This window comes from Rhamphochromis sp. 'chilingali' (assembly GCF_963969265.1).
Source record: "Rhamphochromis sp. 'chilingali' genome assembly, chromosome: 8".
Lineage (NCBI taxonomy): Eukaryota > Metazoa > Chordata > Actinopteri > Cichliformes > Cichlidae > Rhamphochromis > Rhamphochromis sp. 'chilingali'.
In genome coordinates, this window is record NC_137935.1 from 1136645 (window position 1) to 1152309 (window position 15665).

Here is a 15665-nt window from a genome sequence, read left to right on the forward strand (position 1 = left end):
CGGTCTGAGCGCTGCAGAACAAACGCTGTAATCTGACCTGAGATCAGAGAAATGAACCCAAACCCAGTTAGCAGCAGGAAAGAGGACGCACACAAGCGTCACGCTGATAAAGACCGATGAACATTGGCCGTCCGTTTGTCTCCATCACCCCTGACAGCCACCACCCGTGACCTCTGACCTTTTGTCCAACTGCTTTCATGTTGATTCTGTCAGGCTGCGTCTGCTCGACGCGTCTCTGAAGCTCTTTGACTTTCGGTGACTTTTTGAATATTTCCAGCAAACATTTTTCTGACAGTGAATTCTGCACATGTGACGCCGTTTCACAACATGACAGCGAATCAAACACAATACAAAGTGAAGCCTCCGTTCACATCTGCGACTCTACGTAGACTCAGACCTCGTGACTCAAACGACGACAGCTCTCGGCTCAAAACAGAAACGGTGACGAGCCAGATGGACACAGGTGAAGATTCACTTCCTGTCCAGCCTCAGAGGAAACAACCTAGAATGTGGGAGGAGAGGCTCTGAACCCTCACGTCTTTCAGATGTTTGCCAAACATCACTAGGTTCCTTCAGTAACAGTGGCCTGTGATGTAACCAGACACAGAAACCAATCAGGACGCCAGCCTCACCTGCAGCTCCGCGATGGTGACCTTGTGGTAGATCTTCTCTTCGTCTCGCCGCTGGTCCTGTGGGACGGTGATGTTGGCAAGCCCTGTCTCAAAGTCCATAATCTGCTGCATCTGAGCCTGAGTGGAGCTCCTCTCGCCCCCCAGCAGCATCCCCAGCTCCACCATGTAGTCCAGGTACGCCACCAACACCTGGAAGAAGTCAGGTTTATTCTATTTAAGCTTCAATAAAGTCAGCATGTCACTGGAAGAGGTACACCGCTCCAGGCATTCTTACCTTCTCATTGGCTGTCTTGTTAAGGTAATAGTCCCTGGATGGCAGAAAGAGCCCTGATTGGTCCACCTGCAGAAGAGATCGACACGGTGACTCTGTGACAGCACAGAAGTCATTTGAAAGCTTCTCTTTCTGCTGTCGCAGACAAATACAAAAAGCAAACACGTCTGCAGAAGCTTGAAGCATAAGTATTCTAGTATGAAATAGTATTAAATAGTTTAAGTTAAAGAGGAAACTGAGACAGATGTTCATTCAGTGGCTCATCGGCTGAATGTGTCACCAGGTGTTTCTGTTTCACCTGAATGACGTTGCTGTTGGAGTTTTTGGGATCGGCGCTGACTCCGACGCTGAAGAACGGCTGACCTCGGTACGGACCGGAGACCACCTTCAGAACATCCATGAAGTTGTCTTTGTCCCAGGGGCCCGTCATGTTCCAGCCTCCAATCTGCACACAGTTCACATTTACTGGAATAACAAAGCAGAAACGTGGAAATCCACGGATGCTAAACAGAACACTGTCATCCAAAATCCCATTTCCTGTAAGTATAGTGATGGCAAACCTAAAGTTCCACGTGCTGTAGATGATAAAGCGATGACAGCAAAGGAAACCCAACTATCAGGTGCTCCCTCTTTGAGCTGGACTCGGTGACAGTGGAAAAACAAATGAAAGCGTATAAATAAAACGTAACACTGACGTTATCACTTCCGTGTGTTTACAGACTGAATCCTAACCCTGTACGCTGATGATACTTTATTATTGATTTTGCTACATATAAAGTTTCCATCCAGGATTCATTTTACTCCAATTAGGAAACATCCCACAGGAAGGAAGCACAGGATTACTTCAAAATAAAAGCTTAAAAGAAATGATTTTTAAAAAAAACTGGAATAAAACCAACTAAAGATTTTAAACAAATATTACAAAGTTTAACACAAAGATGCTGCTACAGTCCTGTGATAAAGGGTCCAGGTGAAACTACTGTAATACCTGCAGTTCTATTATTTTATAATAATAAATTTTATTGTAACTGATCAAACAGGAAGTTTGAAGTCGTAGCAGAGCGAGAACACGCTGATTGGTCCAACAATCATGTTTATAGTGTTCATGAAGTTTCGATGGAATAACACGTTTGCTTTTACTTTGTGTTGAATCGTGCAGATTTCTGTGCTTTGTTTTGATTTGGGAAGCTTCTGAGCTACAACGATGAATGTGCAATAAATGGAACAACAACGTTCCCGAGTGTGGACTTCGCTCCACGTCCTTTACTTTGGGATCATTTGATTAAGCAGCTTGACTGTGGTCACAACACAAAATTAAACCGTTGTGGTAATTTGTTATGATAACATACAAAATATCCTCAGTATTGTATGAATGAAAAAGGATTTTCACCACCAACCACAAAGATCCTGAGGGTCATTTTACAGTAAAGAGATGAAAACAATAATGTTTCCTCGTTAGTCTCTCGTTTCTCCTGCGTTTCATTCTGCAGGACAAAAACCCTCCAAACTCACTTCTGTCTCCAACCTTAAACACTTGGAGCAAATTTGCCTGAGTGATGCGGTTGCCATGGTGACCGGCTGTACCTTGGTGATGAGGTCTATGAGAGGCTGAGCTCCGAGCTCTTCGATCCTCTGGGTGTTGAGGCAGGACAGGTAGTAGGACTGAGTCTTCCTCTCTGCTTCACTGCTGCCATTAAACGTCCCGTTCTCTAAAGAACGAAAACAAACTTTGTAAACTAAAAAGTCCGCGTTTAGAAAGCTGGCCGTGTGCTCGTCTTTAACAGTAAAGTTTCACAGTGTTAACAGGGTGAAGCCAGCAGCGAGACCATTAGCTAGTTAATGATCTCTGCACGCATCTCTCCGCCCGCCGGCGTACCCAGCAGGTGTTTGAGCAGCGCCTGGTTCTGCTCCCAGATGCTGTTGAAGGTGGACCAGCGCGAGCGTCCGTCAGGCAGTGGGTTCTTCCTCATCCAGCCTCCGCAGGCAAACTGGTAGAAGTCCTGGCAGGGGTCGGCGCTGCGGTCCATCGCCTCCACGATCTGACTGGCCACAGTGACACAGGCCTCCGACAGGCACAGGCCACGCCCACTGTCTGCAGAGCATCATGGGTGAGAAAAAAAGTCAAGGTCAAAGAAAAGAGTTGTAATTATGAGAGGACGGGAGGACGTCATGAAGGTTATTATGGAGGCAGAAAAGATAAAGATACAGAAAGGAAGGAGAATGGAAAAGCAAAGAGATGGAGACAAAGAAACAAAAGAAAGGAGGAGGCATGGGGACGATCCATAACGCGGGTGAGGAGGAAAGAGAGGAAAGGCGGAGACAGGAAAAAAGGAAAGGCTGAGGTGGACAGAAGGGCATCGGGAAGGAAAGGAGGACGTAGAGATGGAAAGGCAAAGGTGTGAAGGTTAAGGAGGAGCAGCAACAGAAGCCAACACCAAGGAAGCAAGAACCGAAAGAGACGGTCACCGAAAGAGGGAAGGAAAGGAGGCAAGAACTATAGGAAAAAGGAGGTAGAGGAGTGAAGGAGGGATCCATCACCTGAGCTGAAGCCGAGTCCCAGGACCACCAGGCAGGCCAGTAGAGCCAGGAGGGCGGCCAGCAGCAGGACTGAGAGCAGGACCTCCAGCTGAGTCCTCCTCCCCAGGATGTCCACACCACCCTTCCTGAAGCCCACCTGAGACACAAAGACGGTGTCATCCATCCATGATCCAGGTAATGGTCATATTTAAGCTCAAATCCACATTTAGGAAAACTGTCTTCAAATCTCGATGAGCTGTGGTGAAGTTAGAGCGCTGACCACAAGGTGTGCATGTCACAGTGTCGGGATAATGTCCCACAATGCAATGCACGCATCAGGAAAAAGTCTGTTTACCATTTACTGGGATTATACATGGATGTATGTGGACACAGGGATGAGCGACGCCACCTGTAGGATCGTACTGGAGCTGCTATGAAGTTCACTTCAGCACCTTCAACTTCAGAAGCTTCAAGTACTGAAAGTGTTTTCTTTGTGCTGCTGTGGAAGCGCAGCACAGTAATCAGAGAGCTGCAGCGTGTCCTAGCGGCTGCTCGAGCACACGGAGCAGGTCAGCCTGACCTCAGGCTGGTTCACATCGTGTAATTACTCACCTGGATGATTGAGAATGCATCAAGACACAAACCAAGGCTGCAGATCAAATGTCCACAAACGCAGAGTCTGTTTCCCGTTTCATGCCCCAAATAGTTTGATGCACTCTGTGATTTATTTGCTATTTTTTAATTATTGTGTAACCTCTTGGTTACATACAATACAGCTTTATTTCTATAGCACATTTAAAACCAAAGGTACAGACAAAATAAGAAGTAAAACATTCGTTTAGAAGATAAAATTACAGGGTATTCATAAATATAAGGTAAATGCAGTGGGACATTAGTAGAAGATAAGTAACATGAGGGTGAAACATGGGGGAAGTGCACTAACGAACTGAAAACGCTCAGTCAAACAGGTGAGTTTCTAACTGAGATTTAAATGAGTAGACGGAGTCAGAGGCGCGAACAGCAGGAAGATTGTTCCGGAGGCTCGAGGCTGCCGGGCAAAAGCACCTCTGGTCTTTACCAGGATCCAGGCTGAACCGAGAGTAACTGTCCTGATGACCTTAGGGCTCTGCCAGGGGTATATGGAGGGAGTTCAGTGAGGTAGCACGGCGCAGTATTGTTTATGATTTTAAAGGTAAGCCACAGAATTTCAAACTCAATTCGGTATTTGACAGGGAGGCAGTGCAGGTGAGCAAGGACTGGGCTGACAGAGGCAAACCTTGTGGTTCCAGTCAGAAGGCGTCCGGCAGTGTTGTGGACAAGCTGCGATCTATAAGAAGGGCGGAGACCAAAGTAACGGGATTACAGTCGTCTAATCTAGAGGTCACAGAAGTTTCTCGAGGTCCTTCTCTGGTATGTAGTGCTTGGCCTTGGAGATTTGATGCAGTTGGTAGAAACTAGATTTAGCTACAGAGGATAGTTGCTGTCAAACTTAAAGGAGCTGTCAAAGAGAACACCTAAGTTGCTAACAGTGCCAGAAAGAAAGGCGGCAAGAGTGTCAGCAAACTGGCCCGTGAAGCATGGCTGTGGAGCAGCACGATTTCTTCTCATTCAATATCAGAGAGCTATCAGAGCCAGTAGCGCTGAAACAGTGTAATGACGACGAAATGTCAGCCGAAAATAAATTCACATCCACAGTAATTAAGGTCCTGATAGTGACGGACGATGAGGCCGCACCGTCTCCACCTTCTAACACATCCTCATTTTAAACTGATTTATAAGTGCTCAGCGTGTGCAGAAGTCTTGAATCGTTTGCTTGCCAGTAGTCAGACTCTCCTGTAGGTTCTTCTCTGGCTCGCTGAAAAAGTACTCGTCAGATGTTTTTCACTCATTCGCAGTCCCGTCCTCGTGCCTGACCATTTTCACAGCAACATGAACTCTGACCTGTGTGACCTCAGCAGATGAGCCTGGGCTGTGTCTGGTTAGCAGAGGACCAGCTTCATGGTGATGGAAATGCTGCCCAGCACATGATGGTGGACCTCAGCACCACTGAAGCCGTGTGGGATCATCCTGACAGAGCACAGAACAAACGCAGAAACATGCAAAGAACAGCTTTGAATGTCCTTCAGGAAGCCTGGAGAACCGTTCCTGGAGAACCGTTCCTGGAGAACGTCACAGAGCTGCCTGAGAGCTGCTTCACACTGATACTCAGCTTTCGTCTGAGACGCTGGGTTTTCATGTTTGCAGCAGTTCTCCTGAACAGTTCTGTGATTTCAGACATCCTGCTTGTTTAGTGCGTGGTTGCGCTGTGACGTAACTGGAAGCCTGCGCGGTGCAGCACAGGCCTGATGGATTAAGAGGTTGCAGACGTGGGGCCAGAAGTTTGTGTCTGAACGCTCTGTCCTCCCCTCGCTGCCAAAATGTTCCCCAGCAGCCTTGGTGGCGGAGCTCCAGACCTCCTGCTGCTCCTCTCTTTGTTGGTGGTGGACTCACACTGCGGGGCCCCTGTTGGGTTTTCAGTCTGACCCCGCAAAGGCCTGCATGCAGGGGGTTGATGCCACTGGGTCTGGGACTTCACCTGGGACCAGTTAAAAGGCTTAAAGTGGTTTCCACTGTCGCTCAGAGCTGCTCTCTGTAAGGCTGAGAGGTCGCGACCTCGCCGTGACGCACCTGACGCTGCATCTGAGCTTTACAAATAAAATGAATTTCCTGTAGATGTGACGTGTTTGCCGCGTTCACTGACCTCCACTCTGTCAGGAGACGAGGCCGCCTCAGCCGGCACGTCGGACACCTCCTCCTCCTCCAGGGTTGCTCGCTTATAGCTGGACATCTGTGGAGAGAGAGGCAGGCAGTCAGAGACGTGCACCCTGACGCATACATAAGAAAAACAGCCGAGAAAATTGAATCTGCGGGGCGGAAACACAGAGCAGAGCTTCTGGAAACGCTGCCAAATGATCATCAACCTTTATTAAAACAGAGCCTCTCAGCCTGGCTCAGCTGCAGCATCGACGTAGGAAGCACTGCTGGGTCTGACAGGGTGGGGTTACAGCTGACCTGCAGTCACGCTGCACACAGACGTGAACCGAGGATAACTGTGACGAACACGTTTGTCGCTGGAGCCTGTCTTTGGGTTTCAAGGATGGCTTTCATTACAAATGTAAGAGGAACCTGTTGAACCAACAGGTGCACACACAGAAAACAGGTGGGACTCAGTGAATCACACGCGTGTCAACGCTACACCCACAGGTAAACTCAGTTTCTACACTAAGATCACTAAAAGGCTGATTTATTTGACTTAATCTGAACAAAAACAGCTGATGTCCTGATGCACGCTCAATCATCCAGGTAAGGAAATCCCAAAAGTCAAAGGAGCTTTTAAAGAAAAGCGTCTGGACTTCTTTAAGTTGCTTGAAGACGTTTCGCCTCTCATCCGAGAAGCTTCTTCAGTCCTGAACTGAAGAAGTTTCGATCTCCTTTGACTACGATGACCTGGATGACCGAGAACCTTCACAGACATGAATCCCAAAAGGCTGATTCTGCTCATCTGTTCGCCCTGAAACCAGCAGCGCTGAGTGAAAGGAGGGAAAGACCATCTCTGAATCGAGGAGGGGGCCTAAGGGTACATCTGTCACCAAATGCTGTGATTGCAGCCTTTCCCCAACTCTCTGTGAATGGGACTCATGGTTATTGATCAGTGGGCTTTGATTCAATTCAATTTTATTTATATAGCGCCAAATCACAACAAAAGTCGCCTCAAGGCGCTTCATAGATACAGAGAAAAACCCAACAATCATATGACCCCCTATGAGCAGCACTTTGGCAACAGTGGGAAGGAAAAACTCCCTTTTAACAGGAAGAAACCTCCGGCAGAACCAGGCTCAGGGAGGGGCGGGGCCATCTGCTGTGATTGGTTGGGGTGAGAGAAGGAAGACAGGATAAAGACATGCTGTGGAAGAGAGACAGAGGTTAATAACAGATATGATTCAATGCAGAGAGGTCTGTTAACACATAGTGAGTGAGAAAGGTGACTGGAAAGGAAAAACTCAATGCATCATGGGAATCCCCGGCAGCCTAAGTCTATTGCAGCATAACTAAGGGAGGGTTCAGGGTCACCTGGTCCAGCCCTAACTATATGCTTTAGCAAAAAGGAAAGTTTGAAGCCTAATCTTGAAAGTAGAGATAGTGTCTGTCTCCTGAATCCAAACTGGAAGCTGGCGAAATCTGGTGGCGTTTACATGAGCCTGTCAGGAGTCGGGCTGCACAAATAAATATCAGCTCATGTTGAAGTGTCTCAAAGGTGTTGGTGTGGAGGCCAAAACAGGCCGCAGGCGTAGCAGCACTGACAACAGCTGATGATTTTGAAATGGAGATGGAACAATTTCAGAATAATGGTCCTCAATGAAAACAAAGACTCATCAGAGAACCCGGAGGAATCGCAGGGACATGGCCGATAACTGCCACCTTCATTAAAACATCCACGCTCAGCAGCTCGACGTGTTGTCCACACGTGCAGGCTACTGCTCCATCACGGAGAAGGAGCCAGGTGGAGGAGCGTGAACCCAGAAACAGGACGAAGCAGAGCCAGCACCGCCGGGCAGCTGCTGTCCTCGGCTCTCAGACCATCACAGACTGGCGTTGGCGATGAGCGTGGACTGTCCCTGCGAAGGACTCTGTGTTTGTGCAGCGACAGATGAATAAATATGAGAAACGTGCAGCTCGTGCAGTAAACTGAGAGCAGAGCGGGGCTCAGCATGAGGAGACAGTTAACTGTGATCAAATAAATCTGCACTTCCTCTGTTTACCCTCGGCCCCCTTCTCCCTCCTCCCCCACGCCGACTGCACCTCCACCCCCTCGCTCATTGTGTGGCAGAAGCACAAACAGCACGGCGCTCCACCCTGCAGGGAGACGCGAGCGCTGATCCCGGACCAGGGCAGAGACATAAACTCAAACAGCTGCGCTCCGTTTTCACCACAACACCAGCTCACATACTGCTTATGGGCGCCATGGAAACCACCGTGTGCGGTGCTAACTGTTAGCGTGTTAGCAGTGAAGCTGTGCTGAAGGCGTGAGGATGATGATGATGATGGTCTGAACCACAGTTTACAGCTGATCTGAACTCTGACCAAAACTATGCAGACGCCCCCCTCGCCCCTCCTCCACCCTCACCCCCCTGCACTTTGTAAGAAATCCCACAAAGTGGAGCTTCGTGTTGTTTGTGCTGAGTAAATGTTTCCCTTCAGGCCTGCGGGGGCGCGGCCGCCCCTGGGGGGGCTGAAGTTTGAAGGTTTCACTGCACTCTTTCCTTTTTGAGTAGTTTGACTTCATTGAGCGCTTTGGTTTTCGTCACCCTCCAGTGAAATATGATGTTTTTACAGGGTGTCTTTACTGTTGTGAATCACAGGAATGTTTCAGGGCAATGAAGCATATGTTGAGCAGGTTGGTGGGGGCCCCGAGGGCCGACACACCTCAGAGCCGCCGTCCTGTTTCAGCATCAACCGACTGGAGCGCTCGTAGAGGGCGACTCCTTCATAGTCTGACTGTACTGACGTCTACGCCAAACGAGGCTCTGCACCAGCTGATCTCCGAGCTCAGTGAACTCTTTGCTGATGACTTTATAGACTCAGCCGCTGGTTTCATGTCTTAATAAATAAAACACGAAGTTCATTTTGAAACGATGTCCCGTTTGAGTCAAGGAGCAGAAAGCAGGGGAAGATTAACGAGCGGGGCTTCGCTGTGACTGCAGTGCGAGCTTGCAGCGTTCCTCAGTGTCTCGGACGGATCCACCGCCCGCTCGCCAAAAGCTCCGACAGCAGAACCGCTCAGTGCGAGGCCTAAAGAGCAGACCTGACAAGGGGGCGTGTCTGCAGCTGCAACCGGGTCGCACCTGAATGTGCAGGCCTGCAGTTGCACACGTCTCGTGGTTTCACACAGACGCTTTTACGTGGCCTACGCTTACATCAAAGGCAACTTTTGTAAGTATCCTGAAGGAACAGCCCCCCCAGCCCCCCCTGATACGACCTTTGACCTTTGACGGTTCAATCAGAAACAACACAAAGAGGGACTTTCCTAAAAGCTAGATGTTGGCGAGTGTGATGGCTTCAGACAAGCGTGGGCCCGCACATGAGCCCGAGTGAGTGTAACCATGGAAACGTGCGTCACACCGACACTTATCCGAGTCGACCTCAAACAGCCGACCCCACGCGAGCGGCGAGCTCCAGCAGCTTCTGAGGATGGATTTCTCCCACCGCAGGTCACAAAGGAGGCGCGGCAGCGGGTCTGTCTCAGTGTCAGCGTAGGGTGGGAGCGTCTTCCGGTCTGTCCTCGGAGGCTCCGCGGTCTCACGGTCCTGCTGTCCTACAGGAAACCAAAGGTTTCCAACTGTTTCCTTCCTCGGGACCCACTCGGGGGCTGTCTCTCTCTCTCTCCCTGTCTCACTCTCTGTCAGTGTCTCTCATCCGGCTCTGTTCTCTTTAATTGATGACGCACACAGAGGGGGAGAGAGGGGGGAGTGGGTTGCTAGGAGACAGGAGACAGGAGTGTGTGTTATATCTCTCTGTAGAGGTTGATGTCATTGTGTGTGTGTGTGTGTGTGTGTGTGTGTGTGTGTGTGTGTGTGTGTGTGTGTGTGTGTGTAATTAAATAATGCCAGTGAATCATCTCCATTCAGCTCGGATGGAGTTCACTGCAGCTTATATAACGCCTGTCTGTCTGTTCTGGATGTGAAGTCTGCTCTTTTGTCCCCTCACAGCCTCCGTACTCAAACACATGACCTGAGGTACAAACACCTGAACACGAGCTTCATCTCGGTGCTGCTGACAGGCCTGAAAAACTCCACATCCAAGAGCGACAGTAGCCAGTACATCGCTGCTCATCACTCAGAACCAAGCAGACGCCCGAGGACACCAGCGAGCCCAAAAGTATTTGGACACTCTTGAAAGGATCTGGATTCATGTGAATCGTCTGAACTGCTGTAAAAAGTCTGTGAAAAGCATCTGATCTCTGGTGCAGACACGTTGCCCTCTCTGCTCACGCTCTGCACCGTCCTCCATCACAGACTCTGGGCTTCTCAAGTGTAGCTGGATTTCACCTCATGCAGGAGACGTCTTCACTTTGAAACGTCAGACTTAAAGGAAGTCAGGTGTTTCTTTTTTTAAGTACGTCAGACTTCAGACCATGACTGGGATGACTGGGAACCTACAGAGATGATCCAGCACTCGCTTTGATTTCACAGAAGTTTGCAGAGAAAAGCGTCTGGACTTCTTTAAGTTGCTTGAAGACGTTTCACCTCTCATCCGAGAAGAAGTCCAGGCGCTTTTCTTTGCAAGCTCCTTTGACCACGATGACCTGGATGACTGAAAACCTTCACAGACAGAAGTCAAAGTTCTTCTCATTAATGTAGAAGACAGAGCATCCAGACTCGCCGGCTCAGAGGTTGTGTTTGGACTTCATGATCTGAACATTTCTCAAAATCCCACAGCTTTGCCTGGAATAATTCAGGGAAGCTAGCATCACTCCGGCGCTCCAAAGCGTCTCCTTCCAGGTGAAGCTGCGACTCTTTGAGTCTTTCATACTGTTTTGTTTTCCATGAACTCGGAATCAGTGCACAAAGAACCAGCTGGACTGGTTTTCCACCCGATGATACGCATCATGCTCGATGCAAACAGAATAACCATAATGCATCAGTCCTCCCCGAGGGGGGGAACAGAGGAGCCAGATTATCCCTCCTCCTCTACCAGCTTAAGACACTAGTAGAAAGTCCTTTTACTTTTGGAAAATAGAATTTGTATATCCTCTACAAGGTGTTAGTACACGTGGAAAATGTAGTTATGCTATAAAGACTAGACAGAGTCTTGGAAAAACGAGACCCGCCCTGTAAAAAGCATCAGTGGTCTCAGGAGTCCGCACTGATCGTGCAGACTCGTGTGTTTAGTATTTGCTGTCGTGTTCCACAGAAAAAAACACGGTGATGCTGGGTAACAGGCATCTCCGAAAACGTTAGAGCACTTGTGCAAATATGTGATGTCCTGATGAATCGAGCAGATATTTGAAGTTTACACAGAAACATTCTCACATGAAAACATCTTAAAAGTTTATTTTGTGACCCAGAAAGAGTAATATAGTGGAACCCTGACTTCCAGAGGGTCTTTCGTAAGTCAAAATTCAAAGTCGAAGCACCTTTTTCCATCGCCTTTTGAGTGAGGCGATGCTGGCTGAAGACGAAGTTCTTGGTGGGGGAGGAGGTGGCGGAGGCTGAAGAAAGCATACGTATGCTTTCTTCAGCCTCCGCCACTGCCTCGTTAGAGTTTTGGACGAAATGCATTCTGGGATATTGCATTTCATCATTTCGAGCTGATTGGAGACCAAAACAGCCAATCAGATTTTTTTTGCATCCAAGTCTGCAATAAGGATGTTTAGCTTCAGCTGCTGATGCGTCTCAGTTTCCCTCGATTCCTGGGGCGGGGCCATCTCTGTCAGCGTTAGTGACGTTGTCACGATCCTGGGTCTTTTGACTCAGCGTTTTGAGTTTTAATTAATTCTGATGTTTATGGTTTATGTTTACGTCCATTAGCTTATCTAAGTTCATTTGCTTGGTAGTTTCCCCTTGTGTTTCCAACCCCCTCATTATGTTTCCTGTTTTATTTTGAAGAGGTCCTGTGTTCCTGTGTTTAGTTTTACTCTCCCGTTGTGACGTTGTTGTGTTCGTGCGTGTCAGCTGTTTGCATTTCCCTCGATATCCTCCTGTGTGGATTTGGTCCGTGTGTTTTCAGTCATTCCTCGTCAGGTCGTCTGTCTGTTCACGTCCCCAGGTATCCACGCCAGGTTTAAGGTTTTTTCATGTTTTAGTTTTAGTTCCCCCAGTTTCGGTTATTGTTTAGTTTCACCCATGCCCTTTGTTTGTATTTATTTTGCCAGCCTTAATAAACTGCTCGTTTTCTGTTCATCCACGTGGCGTTTCACATTGTTTCGGTTTGCATTTGAGTCCTGTTTTCACAACAAATACAGTCTACCTCTGCCAGACTGTGACACACGTGTATTTAATCTTTATTCTGAACCTGACCAATGAATTTTTTAGTGTTTCAATAAAGACAAACTTAATTACGGTCCTTTTGCTAAAGCCCTCCCCGACAGCTTGACGCTTTTTACCCATCTAAGTGTTGCAGCACATTCATCCGTCATCTTGATGACGCAGTGCAACGGTCAACTTGGCAAAATTAAGCAGCTGTTGCTTTCCAAACCTCACAGGAGAGCATGGCTGATGCTACACTGCCTACATTCTGCTGTTACAGCGCCGATGCTTCTCATCAATCCTGGGAAAAGCGCGAGTGTAGGAATGGTTGGAGTCTTTGTTGGTTCTAAGTAGGGCTGCCACGATTAGTCGACTAGTCACGATTACGTCGACCATCAAAATCGTCGACGACTGATTTAATAGTCGACGCGTCGTTTGAAGCTTTGTAAGATCCCAAAAGACGCAGGAATAAGTAGCAGGATTTAAGAGTGTAATAACGGACTGAAACAGAAGATGGCAGCACTGCATGTACAAGGATGCCAGCTGCCGTTAAACCCCGAAGAAGAAGAAGCTGTGTCCCAGAATTCATAGCGCAGCCCAGCTCAGTTTCCAACAATGGCAGCAGCTGGTTAGTTTTAATATTACTCTTATTATTCTTTCTGGGTCACAAAATAAACGTTTAACATATTTTCAGGCGAGAATGTAGCTGTGTAAACCTCAAATATCTGCTCAGTTTATCAAGACACCGCATATTTTCAAAAGCGCTCCGACGTTTTCGGAGACGTCTGTTACCCACTAGCTCGATAGTTAGCCGGGGGCTAGGTCACTAGCTCGATAGTTAGCCGGGGGCGAGGCTCACTAGAGCCGTGAGAACACGGACTCCCGGCAAATCGCGTCTTTCGCTACTCAGGTTAAACATGATATATGAGTCACTTAGAGAACTTACAAATGTTATTGTTTGGCTTTTTTCAGTCTTTTATTTGTTCCTGAGTAAATCTGTTTGGCTGAGATTAAAGTTATAGTTTTTACACAGCTGAATAAACGTCAAGCAGACAGCTGATTATCAGAAGTGTGAGATGCTCCAGAATTTACTCCGGTGTCCTGTTATATTTTAGATAGCAAGGAGTTTATTAAACTTCACCGAAACAATCTGCAAACTTCATTAAACTTTAATAAACTATCATCTTGTCTTTATTTTTAGTTAGCACCTTAAAGACTTAAAGCTGTAAGCTAATGATAGTTATATAAGAGCAGATGCTGCTGGTGCAATAAGCTGTAGTTTTACGTCCAATGGATGATGATCTGATTAGTGACTAATCGCAAAATTAATCGGTGACTAGTCGACTATCAGAATAATCGTTTGTGGCAGCCCTAGTTCTAAGACAACCTTCATCAGTGTTTGTCAGTGTCGACCAGCACATCAATGCAACATCTCAGTGTCAGCAGATCGAAGCTCAGCTCACAAAGCTGTTAGAGGCCATCAAAGAGCCTGTGAAGGTCACACTCTGGGACTTTGATCCAATCTGTTCAGACACTGGCAGAAGTTTCAAAAAAAAGAAAAAAACCTGGCTGGTGTCAGAAGCGACGTTTGAATTCCCGGCCTGGTGGGGACGCCCATTCGCCGCCACTTTCACTCCTCGTCTTCGGAGTAAAAGCAGAGCTATCAGCTTAACGCTGACTCAGGCCTTTGTTTGTGCCGTGAATCGTGTTCGCAGTGTAACCACAGAAACCGGCAACGGTCGCTGAATTACTGATGGGTGAAGAAAACATGATTACGGTGAGTCTGTGCAGAGCCTTTCACGGGCTCTCTAATTGGATTTTGCGTTCCTTTAAGCGGCGCTCAGGAAGAGCTCGGCGAAAAAAAACTGTTCCTGAAGGGGAGCGGGCGCCAACACCCCCTCCCATGGAAATAACACCGGCTGCTTTAAAGCGGGACTTTCAGCAGGTCTGCCGAGTCAGAAGAAAACAGCATTTTAAAAACTGCAGCTTCGCTCAGACGGGATTAAAACCGCAGGGGACGTCAGCACTCCCTGTAGTCCCGGATCAGCTCGCTGCTCGGGACGCTGAGCAGGAAAATCACGGAAACCTTCACGCTGCAATCTTCTTCTTAGTTTGGGTCACAGCGTCTACGATGAAGGGCAAGAAAACAAATAGAGAACAGAACAAATCAGGCCTGAAGACCGCTGCACCAACATCCCAGGAAAAGGAGTGAAAACATTCCCCTTACATCAGGTAGCAGCCGCTCATCGTGACCTCCAGTTCTGCTGCAAGCTTTCCTTCAGGGAACAACTACGAAGACCTGAGCAAGTGTCGTTTTGCCTGATTTCCCAACAGATGGATGAACTTGTCTGTATTTATGTTTCCCTTTGGTTTTAAAGGTGACGCCCTCCGAGGAACAAGTCTCGCCATCGTCGACCATCCCGGTAAAGTTTCCAGACAGTAATCTGAATTCCCGAGCGAAATAAACGAGAAATACCCCATCTTTGATTTAAGGGTCACCGAACAGTCGCTGACTGAGATTTTGTTCTGAATTAGCCTTATAATCCCACTTACACACACATCACAAAGCACAGCCCAGACACGTGCATGTCAGCTCACCTGGGCTGCAGGTGTGTCTGTGAGTGTGCATGGCTGCCTCACTGACGGCCCAGGGTGATCCCGAGTTCATTACTCCGGGTCACGTTGGTGCTCTCAGACCTAAAATAGCAGCACCGCGGGGGATATGCTGTCCTCGGTGTCTCTGCAGGAAAGACATGAACTTCCTGACCCGATGATGGCTCACAGACACCTGTGTGAAGAATGTGTGTTACACACATACAGCACTAATACTCAGCTGTAATACCCTGAGCCTAACTCACCCTCAGTCTAACTCACCATGAGCCTAACTCACCCTGGGCCAAACTCACCCTGAGCCTAACTCACCCTCAGTCTAACTCACCCTCAGCCTAACTCACCCTGGGCCAAACTCACCCTCAGCCTAACTCACCCTGAGCCTAACTCACCCTGGGCCAAACTAACTCACCCTGAGACTAACTCACCCTGGGCCAAACTAACTCACCATGAGCCTAACTCACCCTCAGTCTAACTCACCCTCAACCTAACTCACCCTCAGCCTAACTCACCCTCAGCCTAACTCACCCCGGGCCAAACTAACTCACCCTGAGCCTAACTCACCCTCAGTCTAACTCACCCTGAGCCTAACTCACCCTGGGCCAAACTCACCCTGAGCCTAACTCACCC

The 15665-nt window shown here is 48.2% G+C and overlaps 1 protein-coding gene across 3 annotated transcripts in view; it reads right to left on the bottom strand.

Moving 5' to 3' along the window:
• The window catches only part of ece2b (endothelin converting enzyme 2b), a 36466-nt gene that overhangs the window by 11903 nt on the left and 8898 nt on the right, over positions 1–15665 (bottom strand). Inside the window, exons 2-9 of one of the 3 annotated variants that reach the window (XM_080888089.1) lie at positions 6381–6585; positions 6161–6247; positions 3442–3577; positions 2780–2995; positions 2488–2612; positions 1202–1348; positions 907–972; positions 633–821 (exon numbers count right to left, since the gene is read on the bottom strand). In XM_080888089.1, coding sequence (XP_080744215.1) covers positions 633–821; positions 907–972; positions 1202–1348; positions 2488–2612; positions 2780–2995; positions 3442–3577; positions 6161–6247 — 966 coding nt within the window. In that variant the 5' untranslated portion in view covers positions 6381–6585. Of the gene's footprint in view, positions 1–632; positions 822–906; positions 973–1201; positions 1349–2487; positions 2613–2779; positions 2996–3441; positions 3578–6160; positions 6248–6380; positions 6586–15023; positions 15214–15665 lie in introns of all 3 variants that reach the window. The other 2 variants (XM_080888088.1, XM_080888087.1) reach the window with 2 other exon arrangements.